Consider the following 21,014-nt stretch of genomic DNA (forward strand, 5'->3'; position numbering starts at 1 on the left):
AAACATCTGACAGATTCTCCCAAGCCCGCTTTCTAGTGGTAGGAGTGTGGACTTCCTCATACAGAGTCAATAGTAACTTCATTCAAACTACATTCACATTTATTGTCCATAGTTAAAAAAAAACAAAAAACATTCAAGACAGGATAAAGGTACAAAACTAGATGCTGTATAATGTTTTATACTTCCTTTTACCAACATATTTACTCATAGTTAAGGTGTAAACATCAGTTCTATGCTTTTTAGGTGAGTTGTTTGATTATTTCTGAATGTATTAATAAACTAAAAACATTTTAAGATCTGTTCATATAAAAAATAACATGCAAATAAGAAAATTTATCTCAGCCAAGTTTTCCAGCTCAGGAGGGATGCATTGTGGGTAAACTGTATGGGAGATCATTTTAAGGTCTTGCATTAGCCACATGACAGCATGGCATGCTCAAGACGACTTTCTACTGTCCATCATTATCAAATAACTAAACTGCAACCAACTAGACAGCAGTTGTGTCTCGTTTTTCTCAGAATTTGAGAAATTTTACACTGATGTTGATGCTGCCTGGGCTTGTAGGAGATACTGAATCAAACCAACATGAATATAAAAAGTTTAAAAAGGATTAACATCATGCTCATCAGGCTCACAGGAAAGGTTAAAATCCACAAATAGATATGCACCTTATCCGCTCGGATGTTGACCTCATCAGAAAGCCAGTGACCTGCTGGGCAGAAGGGTCGTCTGATGTCACGAGCTTTCACCATCTTCACCAGGTTAGTGATGACCTGCGTGGCAGACACAAACACATTACAAAACTGTTATCACCTCTAAGCTGTTAACAAAAACTTAAATGAGACCTAATAGCAGAAAAATGTGGGACCAATGTAGCGCTTCAGGCTCTCGAAATGAAGTTCTTTTTTCTTTAAGGAAAGCAATTTGAGAATTTAGCCATTAGAGCACCATTTATGGAGAGTATAAAAGAAAAACGACCGGCACTAGCCCTCAATTTCCAGCGCTCTTAATTACAACAAGGTTTGCTGACATCAGCCGCAGGACAGAGAATGCAAAAGCCTCAAGGTTCTGCAGGCAGCAGGTCTATAGGAGGCTCACAGCTACAAGAATACCCATGATGTCTGAGTTCAGCTTTCTTTTCGAAAAAGACTTGAAACTAAATGGATAAAGGTTAAAAATAAAGGTGAAATTTACTTCTATTCATGAAAAATGAGTTGTGATGCCCTTCCCCTTCAATGCTCTCAGATCTCATCCAATCACGATGATCTCCTCTGTTGCTACGGAAAACTGGAGTTGGACAACTTTGAATAATCGCATGCATGTCAATGATGTGATACATCTGCCATAACAGTTACAGCCAGTCAATTTCCATAGAATGCATCAAGTGGATTTTTTCCATTCGAAATGCTTTTCTGTGAGGCGTGTCATTTTCATAAAGTGATAATCAATCCTGGCCAATCACCAGAGGCAACCATAGCTCGCAATAATGGCAAGTGCAAAATGCTGTAGAGGTGCATGGAGATGGGGTTGGAACAGACCTACCCCCTGACTCTGGGAATGAATAAGCATTCCTTAATTAGCCCATCGGGTTAAGTGCAAACCTTAATGGGCCTTTCCCAAACTCCAGCGTGACATCGTTCTCCAAACATGGCCAAGAAGAAAGTTCCATTAGCAATATTAATACAAGCTTAGTTGATCATTTTCATTCAATTAACTTCTTTCAATTAAATAGATAGCTGGACAATGGAGGTGATAAAAGATGGGGAGGGACGGCTGATGACACGAAGCAAACATTAGTGTGTTAGGGGTCACTGGCGTTAAACCGACTGTAAATCCCAACGTTCAATTTGGAAAATGCATTTCCCTTGCTCCCCACTTCTTTAATGGGTCGTTTCAGCTGACAAGAGGCCTTCGAGAAGATCTTTTATGAAAATTTCCCAACGTCCCTTTCACGCGTTTGCCACCTTTCGCGTGTTTATTTTTAAACCACTCCTAGAGCCGAGAACCGAGCGGCTTAAATGTTTGTTCTTTGAAAGGGAAACAAAGAAGCAAAAGAAAAGAGTGGAAAATGTCAAATGAGAATGGGATTAAGTGAATGTTCTCTGCCTCATTTCCTCTGGGTAAATAACCAATGGGTGACCTCTGCGGCTCTCCGTCTTGTCTTTGCCCGCTCACGCATGCATGCGCCGCTCCCGCTAACACAGATAATCGTTGTACCACTCTGCCTCAATGAACAGGGAGACAACAGCACAATTAGGTCCAATGATAATGTGTTACAGACACCATTTAGTGTCAACACTAAAGAATACGACCGTTTGTTGTTTATCAAAGAGGTTCAGGAAATTCACTACTTTGTAAATCGCCTTTTTGGATTTTATAACTAATGTTGGATGCAAAGCAAAAATATGTGCAAATATGAGTTAATTAAATGTATTTTTACCGATTAAATGCAAATTTATGAATTAATTTGTTTTTTATTAATTTATTGCATTTTTAACTAGTTTTAATATGACTCCTAATTTTTGTTTTAAGTTCCATCGCTGCGGAGTTTAAATTACTTTTTATGTCAAAATAATTTTTATAACCAAATAAAAAGGTTAAAATGAAAAAGATAAATGGTTGATAAGTAGGGCTGCCACGATTAGTCGACTAATCGACAACTTATCGGCTATTAAAATATTCAACGACTAATTTAATAGTCGATTAGTTGTTACTTTATATTATATGGAGTCAGAGTGCAGTTAAGTTGTACGAAGTTGTGAGTGTTCGGCACCAAAAACTTCACTTTTTTTTTTATTTGAGTCAGTGAGACCAAAACTGTATCTTTTGTGAAAAATAGTTCCTTGTTTCAGATTCCGACCTCATTTGATTTAATCTCGTTTTAATGCCAGGAACTAATGAAGGACAGGGGCTGCATGATTCATTATAAGTTCAATAAACTATTACCTTAATTATCTTTATTTTTAGTTAGTTAATGATTGGTTAAGATGTGTGCTTTACATCCACTTTGCGCATGACCCGATTAGTCGACTCATCGGAAAAAATAATGGGCGATTATTGAAATAATCGTTTGTGGAGGCCCTATTCTTAAGCAAAATGGAGTTGTATTGAAAATCAAATCATATTGTGAAATTGTGAATTAATATTGATTTCAATCATTTGTTTGGCAGTGATTTCCAGCCCTAATGTCAAATACTCTTATTTTGAAAGGCTTCACAAATCTTTATTTTCAGTGAAATCTTTTGACAAGGATGTTTTCTGAATTTTGCAAAATACATGACAAACAAGAGACTAAAGATAAGTTATTTTTATGATTGGAAAAAAAAAACATGCAGGTATATTTAAAAAAATGGGAGTAGATGAAAAAAGAATATGTACCTTGAAGAGCTGCACCCATCGCTTCTGCTCAGCCTGGATCCGCTGCTGGACCTCATTGTTGGTCTTGACCCCCACACTGCGGAAAGCAGCCATGTATTCCTCTCTGTGCTCCGTTTTGGTTTCGGGGTAGGCCAGCTTGATGATTCCCAGACACGCGTCTCTCAAACAGCGAGAAAGAGTCACCAGCTCTGACAGCGTGAAAGGCATCATGGAGGATTGTACATGACCTGTTCAGAAAAGGAATTGTTGAAGATGTTTTCTTGCTGCCTAAAGCTGTGCAGTAAAAACAGTTTTCTGTTTTTTTAGTAAATGATAAGTGCAAGATGAAGGAGATTGAGGCTTCAGCAGATTTGACAGAAACTAGCCTTTTCAGCCACCCATCAGGATAGTTTTGTGAAACCAAACCGGCTTTAAACAACCCTCTCCAGGTGTTGGTGGTTGGAATGATGACTTGTGTTTTGAATAAAACCCAGTTTCCACCACAATTGTGGTGGAAACAGGCAAGGCCTTAATGATTTTCTTCTTGATTCAAATGTTATTTTTGGTTGGAGCTGGTCGAGGAGAGCTACCATTTTCTATGCTACCTTTTTCCTGTTTATTTTGGTGTAGGGCTGCCATGATTAGTTGATTAGACACGACTGTATCGACTATTAAAATCGTCAATGACTTTTGTTTGTGCTTTTTTGTATAATAAACCTAAGTTTATATTCATTTCCTGTTCTTTCCTTATTTTTTTTCTAATTTTTGCTGCCTGTATGACAAATCTCTCTGTTAAATCAAGACAAACGGATGGAAAGGGGGGCGTTACCTTCCATTTCATGCCCAAAAAACTCGCTGTCATGCACAGAGATGAGTGAGTGGCTGAACAGGGAGCTGAAGAGATAGAAGAGCGGGATGATGCGGTTGGAGTCCTCAAACGACATGGGAGACCCCCGAGAGATTAGCTGTAGCAAGGGCACCATGGAGCTGAAGGAACAAACACAAGCACAAATAAGAAAAGGCCGACATATGCAACACAAAATAAAACCCCCCGATGGCTCACCCTGTGATCATTTTGGTGGTCATGGAGGTGATCAGGTGCCACAGATGCCGCAGGAACCGCGCATTGAAAGCTAAGCTGTACAGAAGTCTGCAAAGGGAGAGAAACGCACAGATGAGAAAACATTTGTTTATGTTATATACGACACGCTGATCAACCAGAACCAAGACGAGGTGTGTTAAAGCCATCTTTCAATAAAATAATCAATTGAAAGAGCAATAAAATGACTCTCAGCCAAACTGTCTGCAGGGCTCAGATTGTTAACTTCATCCTTTTTAAGTAGAGGACATAAAGAAAAACGAAAGGCAAAAATCTGTGACACCATTCCCCAACAGTTATTTCATAGAATTTCCCTGGCCTTTCTCTCCTTTTATATTTTGCGAGGGCCAAAAGAAGAGATTAAATGAGCCATTAAGCTTTATTTAGGCGAGGCACCTTCCATTAGTAAACTAGTTGCTGGTGCGGGTGCCCGGCGTGGGTCATAAACAGCCCTCATGCTTCCTGCTGGAGCCCCATTTAACTTAATGGCCAGGGGAGCGAGACAATGGAGGAGGAGAAAGAGGGGGCGGCGGCGGTCCTTGCCGTGACCCCTGAGCTTAAGCAAGCTTCCACACTCATGGCGAATTACATGATAACTCTGAGAAGGGCCCGCATACCTTCTCTGGACTCAACAAGCTCTGGCACAAGGGTGTGAAGGTGGTCTTTGTTCAAGTGTGTGTTTGTTTGTCCTCGACTGCAGGGCTTTTCACACCGTACAAGTGACAATAATGTGGTAAAAAAGCTCAAAAACCAAATGAAGTGCCACAGAAAATGACAAAGAGGCAGCTATAAAGATGGCTGCCTTCATGAGGGATCTTTGTGTGTATCTGAGACATTGCGAAAAAGGTTAAATTTATTAATAATCACAGTCCACACTCAGATTTCTGCCTCGACATCCAATATGCCGAAAGCATCACTACAAAGAAACCTCAAGTGGAATGAACATTAACCTCCATACGGCCTGAAAAATAGTTTGTGACCATCTGTCGCGCCCCGACGCCGTGGAGGAAAGCGCAGACTGCCGCTGTAGGCTTGTCATGTGGGTGTTTGATTGAAATGAGAAACAAAGCACTAAACGCCAGCTGACACGCTGATTTACAGCCCGAAAGAACCCGAACCCCATTTCAATCACGGAGCGAACCACTAATAAACAAAGTCGAGACGTCAAAAGGGGGTTACGGATGTGCATGTGATAAAAAGGTTTGATGAATAAAGCCGGGATCATTTCATTTTGGATGTGATGAAAGAATCTCTGATCAGGAGTAAAAAACTGGAACAAATCAGGTCAGATTGGATGACACGGAGCTGAAGAGGGATTACACCTTAACGTAAACGAGTTTTTGCGGACTTCTTATTGAGAGAAACAAACATCAGGATTTCCTGACAGTGAGCAGCCAAAAGTAAATATAGATCACTTTCATCGGCATGGGTTTATTAGCGACGGAGCATCACAAGAAGCTACGAACAAACTGACTAATCGCAGAACAGATAATGAAGCGAAACTAGTTCAGAGAGATTAGAAATAATGTCCGTTGTTTGGACTTAATGTAATCTAATATAAAACCAGTCTGAAGTTTCATTATATATAATATTTATTAAAAAAGCAATGTGCTGGGCTGGCCACACGACTGGATGCCCTCTGCCTCTTTTTTGTGCAGTAGGAGCAGTAAATCAAGACAAGGATGCAATTTGCTCCCTTTAGCCTCTTGTAAAGCTATCCTGTCCACTCCCGCAGTGATTAATCTTTCCCTGTGAGCTAATTATTTTGTACAGATATCCAATAATGATAGGAGATGAAGGACGGGGCTTACACTAAAAGAGGAGAATGCTGTACCAGAGGGAAATCTACAACCAACTACATGAGCTCAGCTTTCCCACAGGGTGGAAATATAACCCAATAGGAATTGTTTTTACATGTCAAACCTCTCCAAAGCTCCATCAGTAATTAAGTACATCAGCTTGACCTTCCACCAAGTTAAGTCGAGATCATCTCCTGTCCATCAATGCGCCGCCCTGCCTCCTCCCACACCACCTCTGACATTGGAGCCCTAATGTAATCAACCTGAGAAGGGGTAATTGCCTTCATCAAGAACCGACAGCTTCCCTGACATCCCCGCTTCCTCTGCCGGTTGTAAATGCCAGCGGGTGAAGAGCACAGATAACCGTCTGTCTGTCACTCTTATTTACATTATTGCTTACAGAGCAAAAGCACATAAAGACGGGTTTTCTCTCAATAAATAAATAAGGTTAAACAATAAACCAAATGAAAGATAAGAAGGATTTGCCCCATATTTATTTTCATGGTTCATTTTGATTGAAGGACTGTTAAAAAGTGAGGTGCAGCTTCTTTTTTTCTTCCTACCTGACTTTGGGCACCATCAGACGGTGCTGCACCATGAGCGTGTGACAGATGGAGGCCATCATGGTGAAAACGTCCTCGCTGGCCGAATCCCTCCAGACCAAGTTCAGAAGGGCGTTCGTCTGCTGCTTCGTGTCCAGCTTGTGGATGCATTCCTCCGTTATCTGCTGCACCGAAATCCGGCTGTTATCCTGCAAGAGATGCAAAGCAGAGGTTTGAATAACTGCAGCAAGCAGATAAGATCAAAGAAACATCAAGATAAGATATATTATTATTAGAACACGATAAACTACAATCTAAACTTCATTTGCATCGATTGCAACACACCTTTTTTTAGATTTTGAGGTTTTTACAAAAAACTCTTTAAAATCATTTTTTTTTTAATAAGAAGCTCCTCCCCCAATGTGTTTAATTATTATTTTAATGCAGGCAGTTATTTTATCTTGTCATCTTACACTGGTAGACAAATTTTATGTTTCGTTTTGGATCATAGGTTGTGAAATTTGCAAAACTAGGAATTTGATTTGTATTTCTCGGGAATGTACTGTGAACATTATCACTCAGATATGATTAATCTCACAAAAATATGAGCCTTTGTTTGTGTTGGCCACAGGTGAGCACAACTCTTGACATTTGCAGCAATTAAGTTAAGAGTTCAGAACGAAAATGTAGTACCTTTGGAGTCAAATACACTCTTTTCCTTAACATGCTTGTGTTTGTGTTTTCATGTATGGTTTTAATCAGTTGTGTTTATTTCCTCAACTGCTGTTTCATAGATAATTTTTACAAAATATCTGCATTGTAAACCAAAGAAAAGAAGTGTGATCATGTGCAGAAATGCAAATAAACGTCAGTTGCAGAGTAACAAAAACAAAAGCTCATCACTTAAAGTGCTTGGAGAGACTAGAGCATGACATAGGGATCAGGGGATCTGCCCTCCAGTGGTTTGAATCCTATTTATCTGATAGATACCCGCTGCTCACTTCAGGTCTGCTGGAGCTTTCCGACACCGGCAGTAGAGGCAGCAGCGTCTGCAGAGCTCGAAGGTAGAGCAGGAGGCCCTCTTCTGATAGCGAACCTGCCAACACACACACACCATGATTGCCTCTTTTAAAGTAAATCGTAAATGCTATTACAGTATATATTTTTACACTTTCTTTTAAATAAAGTTTAAATTGAAGACCCTCTCTGATGAAAATCATGTTTTGGGTATTTTAGTGGTATTTTTCTCACGATGGTGTACATGTATTAAGAAAATTAAGCTTAAAAATTGCATTTCTGAATATTTTTATTCAAATTGTGAATCAGATGAAAAAATGAAGTTTAATAAATATTGTATTTGTGATGTAGAAAATACACTAGATAAGCCACAAACTCAATTTTTGGTCCACCATTAATGCTGGGTTGGTGATGTGAGGGGCTGTAAGCTAGTGGGAAAGCGTGTGAACAGAAGGAGAGCTTTTAGCAACAAAAAGGGGAAGGGGGCGGGGTTGCTTCGTGCCAACTAGCAGTGTAAAAAAATATAGTGTAAAATATTGCCAAGGCGATATTTAATTATTTTTAAAACCAAACATGTAGTTCTGTCTTACTTTTTTTCCAGTTAAATATTTCCTAAATTACCAAAAGAAAAGAATAACGCATTTGTTTGGGTAAAAGCAACTTGTTTATGAGATACAGTTCAGGTGCTTAATGTACGGATCATTAGATAACATGCAATTAGAATTTTACTATTGGAAAAATGTATTAATATTCGGATAATTCTAAAGTCATAGTTTAAAAAATAGTGAAATATTGTCTGGTACTGTCTGCATCATGTATTGCGATACGTATCATATTGCCAATACCCACCCTTAGCGCCAACAGTCCCGCAGACAACTCAGATGCAAATTTCTAATGAGTTAATGCAACTCTGCAGAAACTATGTCCTAGAAAATGACAGTATTTTTCTTATTTTGGCTAAAAAGTGCATAAACATAATTAAAAGACTGCTGGGAATGCTTTTAAAATATCTCAAAAGGTGATTAGAGTGGGTCTTTAACAAGCTAAAAGACAACATATGGAGTAAAATGGAAATGCTATAGATAAAAGTCACACATATGTCCTGAGATCTTCTTATGTAAAGCTTACCCAAGCGGTTTTCTCCTGCAAAAAGGACAAAATACAACAGCCAGGGTGCCTGGCTCTGCGCTGCAGAAGAAGATTCCACTGTTCCCTGCAGGGAGCTCAGGAAGGCCTCGAATGGGAATGAAAGACGGCAGTCCGAGAGCGCCGGGATAAAGAAGTGAAAGATCTGCTCGGTAAACGGGGCAGAAATAAACTCCTCGGTAAAAGCTGCAAATACAAATTGCCTGCAAAAAAGCAAAAACAAAACAAAAAAAGCAGGTGAAGAAGACAGAAACAAGAAGGGATCAACAGGGTGGGTTGTTTGAACTTTTCCCGGTGTATGAGTTCACCAATATTGCCTTTCCAAATAGAGTGGTTTGTGTATACAAGTCACACACATCTGGTGGTCCAAGTGAGATAATTAGCTGTAAGAACCAGTGTGTACACAAGTTCCTCTCACACCCGCCTTGCTTTTCTTCAAAGATGAATAGCCGTCCTCTTGTCGTTTGCTATTAAGAATGTCTCAAACACAGAGCAAACAGACGGATCTTCCTTCTGCGCCGAGTCTGAGAGACTTTTATGACTCGTTGTAAATTGGTCTCAATTAATTCTTGTTTCCCCGCTGAACAGAGGGGACAAAAAAAAAGGAGTAGCGGCGTGTCATTTAGGCTTAATGGATGTTTTTAGAAGAGTTCACTGAAGACAAAGAACGCTAGTTTCTCCACCTATTTACTGAACTTTAGTTCTGTTTTCACAGGAAAACTTGCAAACGTGCAGGTGAAAGTTTAAACAAAAAGAATCCAGCAAAAGTGTAAAAAATGTAGATATTTAAAAAAAATCTGCCAATATTTTTTTTAAACCTAAAAGAACTAAAAAAAAATTGGATTTTGTTTAAACTCTTCTGCAGAACAGAATTTGTCCCATTAGTTTTTTATGTAAATATCAATGCTTTACTTTAAATAACAAGAACTTAATAAAAACGATGTTAATTACTGGAAAAGATTACATATTTCTGACCATCTTGGAGATTAAACTATTTTACAATTTGGCTTGTGAATTCACTCCCTGATTTAAAGCAAAATCCTACTGTACCACACAATGTTTATCAATTATAAATATATATTTTTGCTATAATTTAACAAATTCACAAGAAGTGAAGTAAAGAAAAGAAACGAATTTAGATCATTTCTCTTCACATACCTTGCGCCTTTTGTGCAAGAGGAGTAGGTAAAGTGCAGAGGCTTAAGTGTGTGCTCCAACAATGTGCTTGCCAAAGGGACAGAGGGAGCATCGCTGTACTCCAGACTGGAGGGAAGCCTGTGATTCACCAGAATGTACAGCGATCTGTAGTATCCTGGTTGGAAGACACACAAAACATTTGGAAAACATGAGTAATAACAGTTTAAATACAAGTATTTAGCTACACTGGCAAGAAAAACAAAAATGCCCACTCATTTAGGGAAAATAAACTAGAGTTAACGATGGTTAACATACGTAAAACAAATTCTTCTTTATCTCATATATATATATATATATATATATATATATATATATATATATATATATGTGTGTGTGTGTGTGTGTGTGTGTGTGGGTGTGTGTGTGTGTGTGTGTGTGTAAGTGTAAAGTAAACCAGTTCCAAATGCTGTTAACTTACCTTTCTGTACCATATAGTGCAAAATCTGCTCAAGTATCAAAGCTACATAGTTAGCATCTGGAATTACAGAAAGATATGTTTTCTCTGAGGAAAAGACTTCCAGCATGCGCATGGGAACTGCAACATTTAAACTGTCGTCTGTGGAGTTTTGCAGAAGCCTTAAAGAAAGAAGTAAAAAAAGACAAAAATGAATATAGATTTCTAAAATTATTATTGCATGTAACGCTCGATTATGTACTCCACCTGCAGCAGAAGCCCAAGATCCTCCTGATTTGAAACATACATGTCTGCTTCTGTGGTGTGATCAACAGCTTTACAAACGGATTGTTGTGTTTCACCAGGTTCTGGCATAACCATATCTTGAAGAAAAGAATTGACAATTTAGAATACATCTACATAAAGCATCTTTTTTTCGTTTCAAGGCAAAGAAATAATGATGCATTCTCACCAATCTGTGTGAATCCAGGTTCTGTCTGTAGAAAAATATCAGTTGTCTTGATAGAAGGCAGAGATCAGAACTGTCCAGAACATGCTGGGCTCCCCCCGCCTGTGTCTGGCTGACAAAACTGTCAAACTGGGCTCTCTGAATGGCATACTGGTGGAAAGACAAGCAAAAAATAAAAAGAATATAAACAAGCTTTAAAAGAACCCCATTTGTACAATAAACTAACACAAATTAAGACGCTTTTTTTTTCTTGTCCTTACAATGCAGAGCTTTCACATTAAATATCCGATTGTGACTGACAAAGAAAATAAATATTCATGCTTAGTCAAAGATGTCTTTCAGTTTAAGCTGAAATTATTTACTTGTCTACACACCTGCTTGTCTAAAACCTAAAGTAGCCATTAATTTATGGACTGGTGCCGCAAGATCACAACTTTGCTTTTCTGATAATCTTTAAAGCTACAAAAGCTTTAAAGAAGTGAGCATCTTTAGCCAATATTCACATTAGGAGAGTTGACACACAACCTTTCTCTTCTGCTAAACAGTTTCATGGGTAACATTTATTCTGGAAATAAATGACATACCTGTTGTTTCATATCTTGATAGCCACGAATGTACGACTGAATGATGATGGCATTCTTCAGTCGTTTTCTTTCATCCTAACAGACACATAAATAGATGAATGAATAAACATAGCTTATTAGTTTAAAGTAAAACTATAATTTAGTGTTGTGACTTGAAATCTCTACTTGACTTTTTACTAATTTGCATCTTTAAGGTCAAACACACAAATTCAGGCAGAAAAAACGTCTACAAGCATAACAACTATACATACAATAATAAGTAGTACAAAGGAAAGTGCATAAAGAGAAACTAAACATTTAAACAGAAATAAAGACAGCAAAATCCTAATAATGTCAGATGTGTTTGTTCTACAATTGCATAGTAATTCTGCAATTCTGATTGAAAATTTATACAAAAATATTATCTTTAAAACAATAGGACAAATGGGTCATTGATACCGTTTTTTAATTCTTTACATAACCCCACATCAAATCAAACCTTTACCGATCCGTACACTTGGTTTGGCAGAGAATTTTACGCCGGATGTCTTTCCTGACACAACTGTGTATTTTATCTGGGCTGGGGACTGGAACATGGAGAACCAGACTCAAACTCTGACCAATCAGATGCCTCAGAAAAAGCATGTGGTTCCTGCTGGCCCCCCACATCCAACGTTTGGTTGACAGCTTTCAGTGGAAGAAGTGTGGACTTTAAACAAGCTTACTCGGGATTAGTGACAGTAGTTTCCCTAAAAATGTGACACAGATCAACTCAGACCAATCACTGTCTTCTGGCTCCCAATGGAGGCATCCGTAGTGCGGAAAAATTGAGACTTGGCTTCATTTCGCTGGAAGTAGAGGTAAGGCATTTTCTATGGGTGACATCACACTCACTTTGTCCATCTTTATTCTAGTCTATGGTCTTGCCTAAGAATATCTGATATCTCCACTAAAGAAAGCTCATTGCACCGCATAGGAAACAAACCCATTTCCAACAAGCCAGTCCAACATGCACTGACAGTAATGCATTTAAAGTACTATGACGGTCAGCTTTTGAGGAACCTTGTCAAACCCCCAACCAAACATTATCGATGCAGCAAAAACGGCAAGTAATATTGAAGCTATCCTGCGGTATAGTTTATGCCAGATGTACATGGATCCAGTTGTCTACAAGTGCAACAGAATTAAGCATTTTCTTGGTCATAAATGCACTCTTTTACTTTTTTTTCTGCTCCTGATTCACAACAATTTAAATAAAGAAATGAAATTTTAAGCTGGTGTAAGAGATGCTCTGTGACTTACTTCTCTTTTTCTCCTTTCTTCTTGAGTTCTGTGCAACAGGGATGCTTTCTCCTCCTTAAAAAGAACAACAGAGGAAAATCAGAAGGTGACAACTAAAAAAAAAGTCAGGATATTATTGTTACTTACAAACAACATTTACCTTTTTACTCGCTCCTCCAAGTGACACCTTGGGTCTTGTTTTGAAATCTCCCTCGAAGCTAAACATCTTCAGCTTTTTCCCATCGACTAATTCAAACTTTTTTTCAACAAGTCTGAAAGAGAAAATAAAGCACGATTGGAGGCTGATCTAACTGCTCTAATGAAATGAAACGAAAATAACCAGACGGCTCGTGACTTGGCTCTAACTTCACAGCCTCGAAATATAACACTTGTTATAGGATACATCGAGTGTCTAGACATCATCCAATAATAAATTTGCTTTATGACAGACAATATAAACGTTTCACTAAGACTAAACACCCGAATGACAGTCTCAGTTTTGCTGCAACAATAGTTAGCTAGCCAGTTATCTCAGTTAGCTCGTGACTCAGCAGCTGGCAGAGCCTTAAATTGGATTTCTTGTGCTTTCAAACCTAAAGCAACAACAGACACACTCAAAGAAAAATATATATTGACAACAAACGGCAACACAAACTCCAGCGCAAGGTTGTAATATGATTATGTTGACATTAGCAAAGCGGCTAACCAGTCGCCGGCTAAGCACTCACACAGTGGCTAACTTTACGATTCCGTTAATCAGCTACGCCATGCAAAATAAACAGCAACACATCGGGGATGTACAGACCGTCAAGCTTTACCTTTAATTGTATGCAGGATAAATGAAAAAAATGGCACTGAGAAGGTTATTCATGTGAATCCAAACGTCAAGTCCTCTTTTCCTTCTCTCTGGAAATCAACACAGTACAGTAACTTCGCTTCTTCCGGTTCCTGTGAATTTCAGAAAGCCGATTGGTCAGGACGGCTGTCAATTATGTCTTGGCTCCGCCTTTTTTTTTAACTAGAGCCATTGAGAAGGTTCTCTCACTCAGTGATCATTTTTTCCTCCCGAAATGTTTCACAAAGGAGCTAACTATTGCTGTGTGCTTTATAGAAAAACAAACAAAAAACGATATATATATTTTAATTACATTACAATTTGAATAAAAGGAATATCTTGACAGCAAGAAAGTTTCTGTTTTACACAGCCAAAATGTATACACCATCACGGTACTCATTAAAATAGTATAACTGGTTTTAAATTAAATAGTAGAGCACCAGTGCATTAGTAACCTATTGACAATTGTATTGTTTGGCAAAATCAATAATAACAATAATAATAATACATCTAAAAGACTTTCTATATACTTTTGCTTTTTTTAAAATAATATATATATTTAATTCCTTTTTTTTACCTTTATATGAAAAGGTATAGTGCCTTCTGCAAAGACACAAAGGTATGTTTGGAGTAGTTTTTTTTTTTTGTTTGTTTTTTAACACAATTTTGCTCTCTAGTTTTTTTCAGAAAAACTCACCAAGTATGGCAAGGAGGGCTATTACTGAAGAAGCAACATATCATCAGATGTCAACAACGTGTCATTTCAACTCAGTTTGCTCCTGAAAAGCAAATGTCTCAGTATCTACAGTTTTTTCATTAACAGCTAATGAAATAGTAGTAAACTAATCTCTAAATTACTTGATAAATTGTATTTAAATGTACGCTTAACATCAGCTTCTAACAAAAACACCACCTTCTATTCTATAAAAAATAATAATTTTAATAAAACTTAAATTTTACAACATTTCTTTGCCATACTAGGAAATTTGACTTACGACATGTTTTATTTTACTTACACACAATAAAAATTTACTGAAGCAAACTTACTACCTTTAATATATTTGTTTAAAAAAATGTGCTTAAATAGACTTTTATATACGTTTTGTGCGTTTTTGGGGGAAAATATGTAAAATTCAAAAGAAAATCCTCAAAATTTAATAAATTGACCTCTCAAAGAAAAATGCCTTTAAGCGGGTATAAGGATGGGCTGGTAAAAGATAAATCTGTTTATGATCATGATCTTACATTTAATTCTTAGACTCGCTGATGTGAAAAGGGCCTATTAAATATGGTGTACCTCAAGCCTCACAGTTGGTGTCCCCTTCTTGACACTCAGCATTTGGGGAGTTAAACCACCAAGTGGTTCCTGAGCACAGCTGTGTCTGCAGCTCACCACTCCCCCAGGGAATGGGTCAAATGCAGGGAACACATTTCACACACTTAGATGCGAACTTTAACTTTTAACTTGATGTGTTCTTGATGTTTTGCCCACATAGTCATCATATCTGTGCATTAAACAAATATATGTGCATTAAATGTAAATGAAAAAATAAATATTTTTTTCAGGGACATGCTTTTTCCTCTTATTTTTTTAGGTTCATATTTACAAGCAAGTTTTTTTTCTAACTAAACAGCTTTATTTTGATTGGTTTCTTCTTTGATATCAGGGTTCACAAAACAAAAGCTTTGCCTTGTTCTATTGGTCTGAATAAATCAAATAAATATTTAGATTGTCATCCAAAATGCTATTTATTTAGAGAGATTTTTTTTTTCCAATTTGTGTCTGCATAATTCTTTGAAACCCTATTTGTAATATGTCTGCATGTACAGTTTGCAATTCAAACATTTGAAATTAGAGATTTTTTTAATACAGTATTTCTAGTTTTTATTTTTATAAAAAAAAATGTTTGTAAATTTTTTGTACATTTCTGAGTCAAAAATTATGAAAAATGTAATGTTCCAAAATTTTAAGCAATTTATTCCACAACATTTACCAGCCTGTTCGGTTTTCCTTTGATCATGACCTCCTTTACATGAAAAGAGCAAGAAAATGTAACTGAATCATAAGAAATATCCGATAAAAGCTTTTCATTTTATTTTTTGTTACATAAAAATATCTCTTAAGGTTAGAAATAATAAATTCACAAATAAGAAACATAAAAGACGACTGGAGATTAGGCTCTTTGGTATTTTTTAAGGGGAAAGAATGTCTGATCATTTTTATATACATGTATTTTAAGGGTGACACACAAAATTTAATTTTCAAGACATCAAAATAATATTTAGTCATGCTTCTGCATAATATTTATCATTTTTGTGTTACCATTATTGCAAATTCAACTTTATGGACACTTAAAGTCTACAATAGATGCATTAAATGATTTCTGAAGGAGAATGTGAGTTTACTTATCCAAAATAGTAAAATAATACAGTGATTATAATATTTAGAGTCTTCCATTTGGTGCCAGTTTAGCTGTACATTTATCGTATTAAAAGAGACAAAGTGGGTCCTTAAATTGCCTTTTCATAATGAACACATTTAGAGAAGGTAATTAATTTATAAACTCTTCCGATTTGTCACTTTGATTTGTATTTTAGTTAATTGTGGACGTAATTACGGCGCGAATTAGCGGCTTTCAGCAAAGGGAAGGGTTTCAAGGTCCGGTTGCATCTCGGGCGCCTTATTAATTTTCTCTCTCCAAGATGTGATGAAAAGGAGCCATAAATCAGGGTGATCGCTGAGGGCCAATAGTAAATGGTTCCATATTTCACCACTGCTTTAATAGAAATATTCATGCGGGGCCCTTAATGAAATTAAACTCGTGATTGGGGACGTTGGGAGTCCAGTTGTTGGAAGAGCGGATCATGGATGAGGCGCGTAAAAGCTTTTTGGATGATCCAAAAGTGTTTTTTGGGGGGGAATACTCTATTTTTAGAAGTCAAGATGCAAATATATATATTATTTATTTATTTTGTTATGGTGTAAACTGATAAAAATAAAAATAAACAACTACGGGAAGTGAATTTGAAACATTTTAAATAAGTCTAGTGTGCGTAAAATGGCTAAACTTTGGGGGTTTTGGCGCAGGCCAACATCAATCTCCCAGTTATCATTCTGTAATTGGTCATGATCATCAAGGGCCACAATTAAATGGCGATCCTTTACTTGAAAAGTACCAGCTGACTTGTTGATTTCCCCAGAGCAAATAAACGTCCCAGGAGCGTGCGTCGCTGATGAATTGACAAAAACTAATCAGCTTTATTGGTAGACAGGTTAAGGGCAACGGGGTGTCAATAATTCTCGTTCTGACCTCCTCTTCCATTAACTTTAAGTGGCTTATTAGAGCGGAGTCACCCGGAGCCAGGGGCCCATTACGTCTTTCTCCTCATCACATTTTTTTGACTTTCAATTACAATTGTTGGAGGCGAAGTTTGAACTGTTTTCGTAGGAGAGTTTCAGACAAATAAACGTATTATTTAATATAAGTTAGTCTAGTTTTGCAAAAATAATTCAAACAAATATTTATGCTATTTTTTAAATTTTATTTTACTTGTTTCATTGAGATTAAAGTCACATTTACGCGCATTGTTTGCAACTTTCACTCTTTTCTAAGGTTTTCTTTTGCGTTTGTTGTTTCCTTATTGTTATTTGCTGAAAAATATATTTAATGCCTTTTTAAATGTATTTATTTATCACCGAGGTCACTTTTGTACATATAAAAACATAAATAAAAATACTATTATTTGTAATCACGTTTTATATTTCAATTATTCGAAATTATATTTTAGAATTTGATCTAGAAATGTTTTAATAATATTTATAATTTTATCTTTAAGTGTTGCGTTTTTTTTAAACCAAAGCGGATTATCTTTGCGCTCAACGCTTTGTCCTATATAGTCAGAAATAATATTTCTATCACCACGTTGTTAACCAAAATGTGTTTTTATCTGGATCATGCTCTGGTTTTCAAGCAGCCCTCTCAGATTGAGTATTGCAGTCTCGTGCGTAACTGTGACCAGGACGGGGCGTTTTGCGCACATGGCACAGCCCCCTATAAGGAGGCTGCACCAATCGCCTCCATCTGACCAGAATTAAGTGTCAAACGGAGCTCCTCTCTCACACTCCGGATCCCATCATAACTTTGGAGAGGTGGGAAAACCGCGCTGACATCTCTTTCCAGTTTCACAGGCGCTGCGACAGGGACGCGCAGCCGGTGACTCCATGGAGAAATCCAAGAACTTTCGCATTGACGCGATTTTAGCCGTCGATACACCAAAGATGCAGACGTCACCGCTCGCGCTTGTGACTTCCCTGTCTTCATCCTCCTCTTCCCCCTCCATCCCGACCTCTGGGAGCGTGGCAGCGCCGGAGCTGAGCACCAGCGCCGACTCTTTACGCGCCGAGACGCCGTCTCCTCCGAGGATTTCCACCTGCGGGTTGATTCCTAAGCCAGGCTTCCTCAACAGCCCGCACGGCATGGTGGGACTACACCCGCAGAGCACCGCAGGGATCCCGGCTCAGGCTCTTTATGGACATCCCATGTACACCTACTCCGCTGCTGCGCTCACAGGCCAACACCCTGCGCTGTCCTACTCCTACCCACACGGCTCACATCACCACCACAGCGATCCCATCAAATTAACAGCCAGCACTTTTCAGCTGGACCACTGGCTCCGCGTCTCCACAGCTGGGATGATGCTTCCAAAGATGTCTGACTTTAACTGTAAGTAGCAAAACAATTTTCATATCAAACGTCTGTCTCCGATTTGTTCAAGTGAACAGTCATCTTCAGAATAAAAAGGCCGTCTGTCAGAGTTTTTTCTTTTTTTGTGAGAGGAACTAAAATGGACAGATAATGGACAGAGGGGAAAGTGGCGCAGGAGTGTGAAAGCCACAGTCGACATGCGATCTGCTCTCCAAATACTGCCTTTTTTGTTTCTGCTCGTTTTAACAGATTTGTTCCAAACTCAAGGGGCAAATACCTGATCTATGGGGATATTCATAAATGCTGCTCAAGCAGAAAACCCCCGAAGACATGAATACAGAATTGTGTTATAAGATGGCGCAGCTTTAGGATCTTAAATGTTGTTAAATGAACTTTGTTTGAAATTGTTTGGATTTTGCAGCAGTTTAAGGGGATTCTCGTTTCTTCTGTGCAGCCCAGGCCCAGTCCAACCTGCTCGGGAAATGCAGAAGACCGAGGACAGCTTTCACGAGTCAGCAGCTGCTGGAACTGGAGCATCAGTTCAAACTGAACAAGTATTTGTCCCGACCAAAGCGCTTTGAGGTGGCCACGTCCCTGATGCTGACAGAAACGCAGGTAAATGCAGAAAGATCGTCAACATATTTAAATTTTGGTCACTTATACTGAAATAAAATTATCAAAATAATATTATTTTTAAAATGTATTCATGTGCACATATGAAAATATCTCCATCAAGGTTTTTTGCTTCAGATTTTTGACTTTTTGGTCAGATTTACGCGCATTTACGCACCGGTTACTATTACCTTTCATGGCTAAATGCAAAAAATAAATAAATAAAAATAAAAGGTAGATAAAAGCGACTTTAAGATGCTGACCATCAATTGAAAGACCCCCATGACCCTTTCCCCAGGTCAAAATCTGGTTCCAGAACAGACGCATGAAGTGGAAGCGCAGCAAGAAGGCCAAAGAGCAGGCCGCCCAGGAGGCCGAGAAGCAAAAAGGAGCCAAGAGCGGCCAGGAAAAAACGGACGGACTCGATCAGTCGGACTATCACGCCAAGACAGACTCGAGGAACGGCAGGATACGAGACTTCAGGGACAGTGACGACGAGGAGGGCGACTCCTTCCTCTACAACTCTTCAGACTGCTCTTCAGACGACGAGCGGAATCACAACAGCGACATCAGCCCGCAGCCCTGAAGCTGCACAAAACAAGAACTTTTCTTCTTCTTTTGTGGAAACACTTGCATGTAATTCATTCACTCCTCCTCATTAATTTAAAACAGATGTTTTTTGAAAGCAGGTTTTCTGTTTCCAGCATCCTGTTGCGCTCGGCTGTGATCTGTGAAGCTGCATGGCTCTGAAACTCACTCAGGATTTGCAGAATTTACCAGATTTTTTTCTTTTTTTTACATTTTATTGCATTTATCTATTTTTGTGACGCCAAAAACTCCTGGTAAACCTCTTATTGTTTATTTTTCTAAAATGTATTTAAAAATGGAACTCATACAGGTGCATGCATATTGTTTAGTCTGTCAAAACAATGAAAAAATAAAGACTTTTCTACTAAAAGTGAGCAGCAGCTTATTGTGGCTGCATGAATCTAGGGACTGTATTCCTTCAAAGGAGCTAAGTGCTGCATGCATGCATCTAAAATGATGAAGACTGTGTTCTTTCAAAGAGGACAAGTGTAAAGAAGACAGGACTTCACAGTCCCTGGATTCATGATTTACTGGAGCAAGCTTCAGCCGGCTGTTTTTTCCTCTGACAGCTCGGGTCATGGGAATCACTGTTAATAGCGCTGTCGGATCTGTGCAAACGTGCAGCGAGAGCAAACAGCAAGTAGGTAGCGAGACGCAGGAAACATTTCACACCCCACTAGCAATGGACTCGTATTAATAAAGCCCTTTAAAAGGCGTGTTCAGTGCGGTTTTGGCCGCAGGGTGAGGCCTGAAATCATTTTCAAGTCATGACCTGACAAAAAAAAAAATAAAACTCATCCAAAAGAATGTGAATAAATAAATAAAATATTCATTTGATGGTGAATTTTCTTTTTTTTTGGACAAAAGTAGGGATTTATATTCCCAAATTAATTGTATTTGGCAAACTTTTAGCCCAAATCCACCCCGTTAGAGCGATAACTTGTTCCCTGAGTGATTTCCCTCCATTTGTGAAAGCTTACAGAAGGTTATCTGTGGCTGTTTGCTTTAGCAGGCTAAATTAAAGTTCAGCCTGGGGTCAGCAGGTAAAGCTCTGGAGGCGGTCTGACTCCTGACGGCAGACAAAAGCTTGTGTATGACCTGCACAGTGAGTCTATTGATCCCATTATCTCCACCTCTTTTCTCCATCATTTAATAAACACACCTGCTACATATGAAACTGACGTTTCCTCCTGCTGACCTTAACGGACAATTCCTGACCCCAGGTTACCCGCACTGCAGCCCTGGATTAATTCAGACGGATGGAGATAATAATTAGGAGTCGGTATCAAATGTAACAGAGCGGCTCTGCTATGCTAACCATGTGGGAAGATCCTGGCGTCAGGAAGCAAACACAGCAGAGTCCCCATGCAGGTCGCTGCAGCAGAGTGTGCAAACATGAATGAGCAAC

The 21,014-nt window shown here is 38.4% G+C and overlaps 2 protein-coding genes across 2 annotated transcripts in view; one reads left to right on the top strand and one right to left on the bottom strand.

Annotated features, from left to right (window-relative positions):
- Positions 1 to 13,834, bottom strand: part of ube3c (ubiquitin protein ligase E3C) — a 29,758-nt gene extending 15,924 nt beyond the window's left edge. The window contains exons 1-15 of the mRNA XM_024280248.2: positions 13,684 to 13,834; positions 13,026 to 13,137; positions 12,887 to 12,940; positions 11,606 to 11,680; positions 11,025 to 11,171; positions 10,820 to 10,935; positions 10,577 to 10,734; positions 10,120 to 10,273; positions 8,944 to 9,164; positions 7,777 to 7,894; positions 6,820 to 7,035; positions 4,422 to 4,508; positions 4,188 to 4,345; positions 3,380 to 3,606; positions 670 to 774 (exon numbers count right to left, since the gene is read on the bottom strand). Of these exons, the coding sequence (XP_024136016.1) occupies positions 670 to 774; positions 3,380 to 3,606; positions 4,188 to 4,345; positions 4,422 to 4,508; positions 6,820 to 7,035; positions 7,777 to 7,894; positions 8,944 to 9,164; positions 10,120 to 10,273; positions 10,577 to 10,734; positions 10,820 to 10,935; positions 11,025 to 11,171; positions 11,606 to 11,680; positions 12,887 to 12,940; positions 13,026 to 13,091 (1,902 nt within the window). The 5' untranslated portion in view covers positions 13,092 to 13,137; positions 13,684 to 13,834. The remainder of the gene's footprint in view (positions 1 to 669; positions 775 to 3,379; positions 3,607 to 4,187; positions 4,346 to 4,421; positions 4,509 to 6,819; positions 7,036 to 7,776; positions 7,895 to 8,943; positions 9,165 to 10,119; positions 10,274 to 10,576; positions 10,735 to 10,819; positions 10,936 to 11,024; positions 11,172 to 11,605; positions 11,681 to 12,886; positions 12,941 to 13,025; positions 13,138 to 13,683) is intronic.
- Positions 13,835 to 17,710: 3,876 nt separating this feature from the next.
- On the top strand, positions 17,711 to 20,399 carry mnx1 (motor neuron and pancreas homeobox 1). Its single transcript, XM_024280377.2, has 3 exons — positions 17,711 to 18,424; positions 18,861 to 19,021; positions 19,317 to 20,399. The coding sequence occupies exons 1-3, from the start codon at positions 17,923 to 17,925 to the stop codon at positions 19,602 to 19,604; spliced, it is 951 nt and encodes a 316-aa protein (XP_024136145.1). The 5' UTR covers positions 17,711 to 17,922; the 3' UTR covers positions 19,605 to 20,399.
- The last annotated feature ends 615 nt before the right edge of the window (positions 20,400 to 21,014 follow it).

This window comes from Oryzias melastigma, linkage group LG20, assembly GCF_002922805.2.
Source record: "Oryzias melastigma strain HK-1 linkage group LG20, ASM292280v2, whole genome shotgun sequence".
Taxonomy (NCBI): Eukaryota; Metazoa; Chordata; class Actinopteri; order Beloniformes; family Adrianichthyidae; genus Oryzias; species Oryzias melastigma.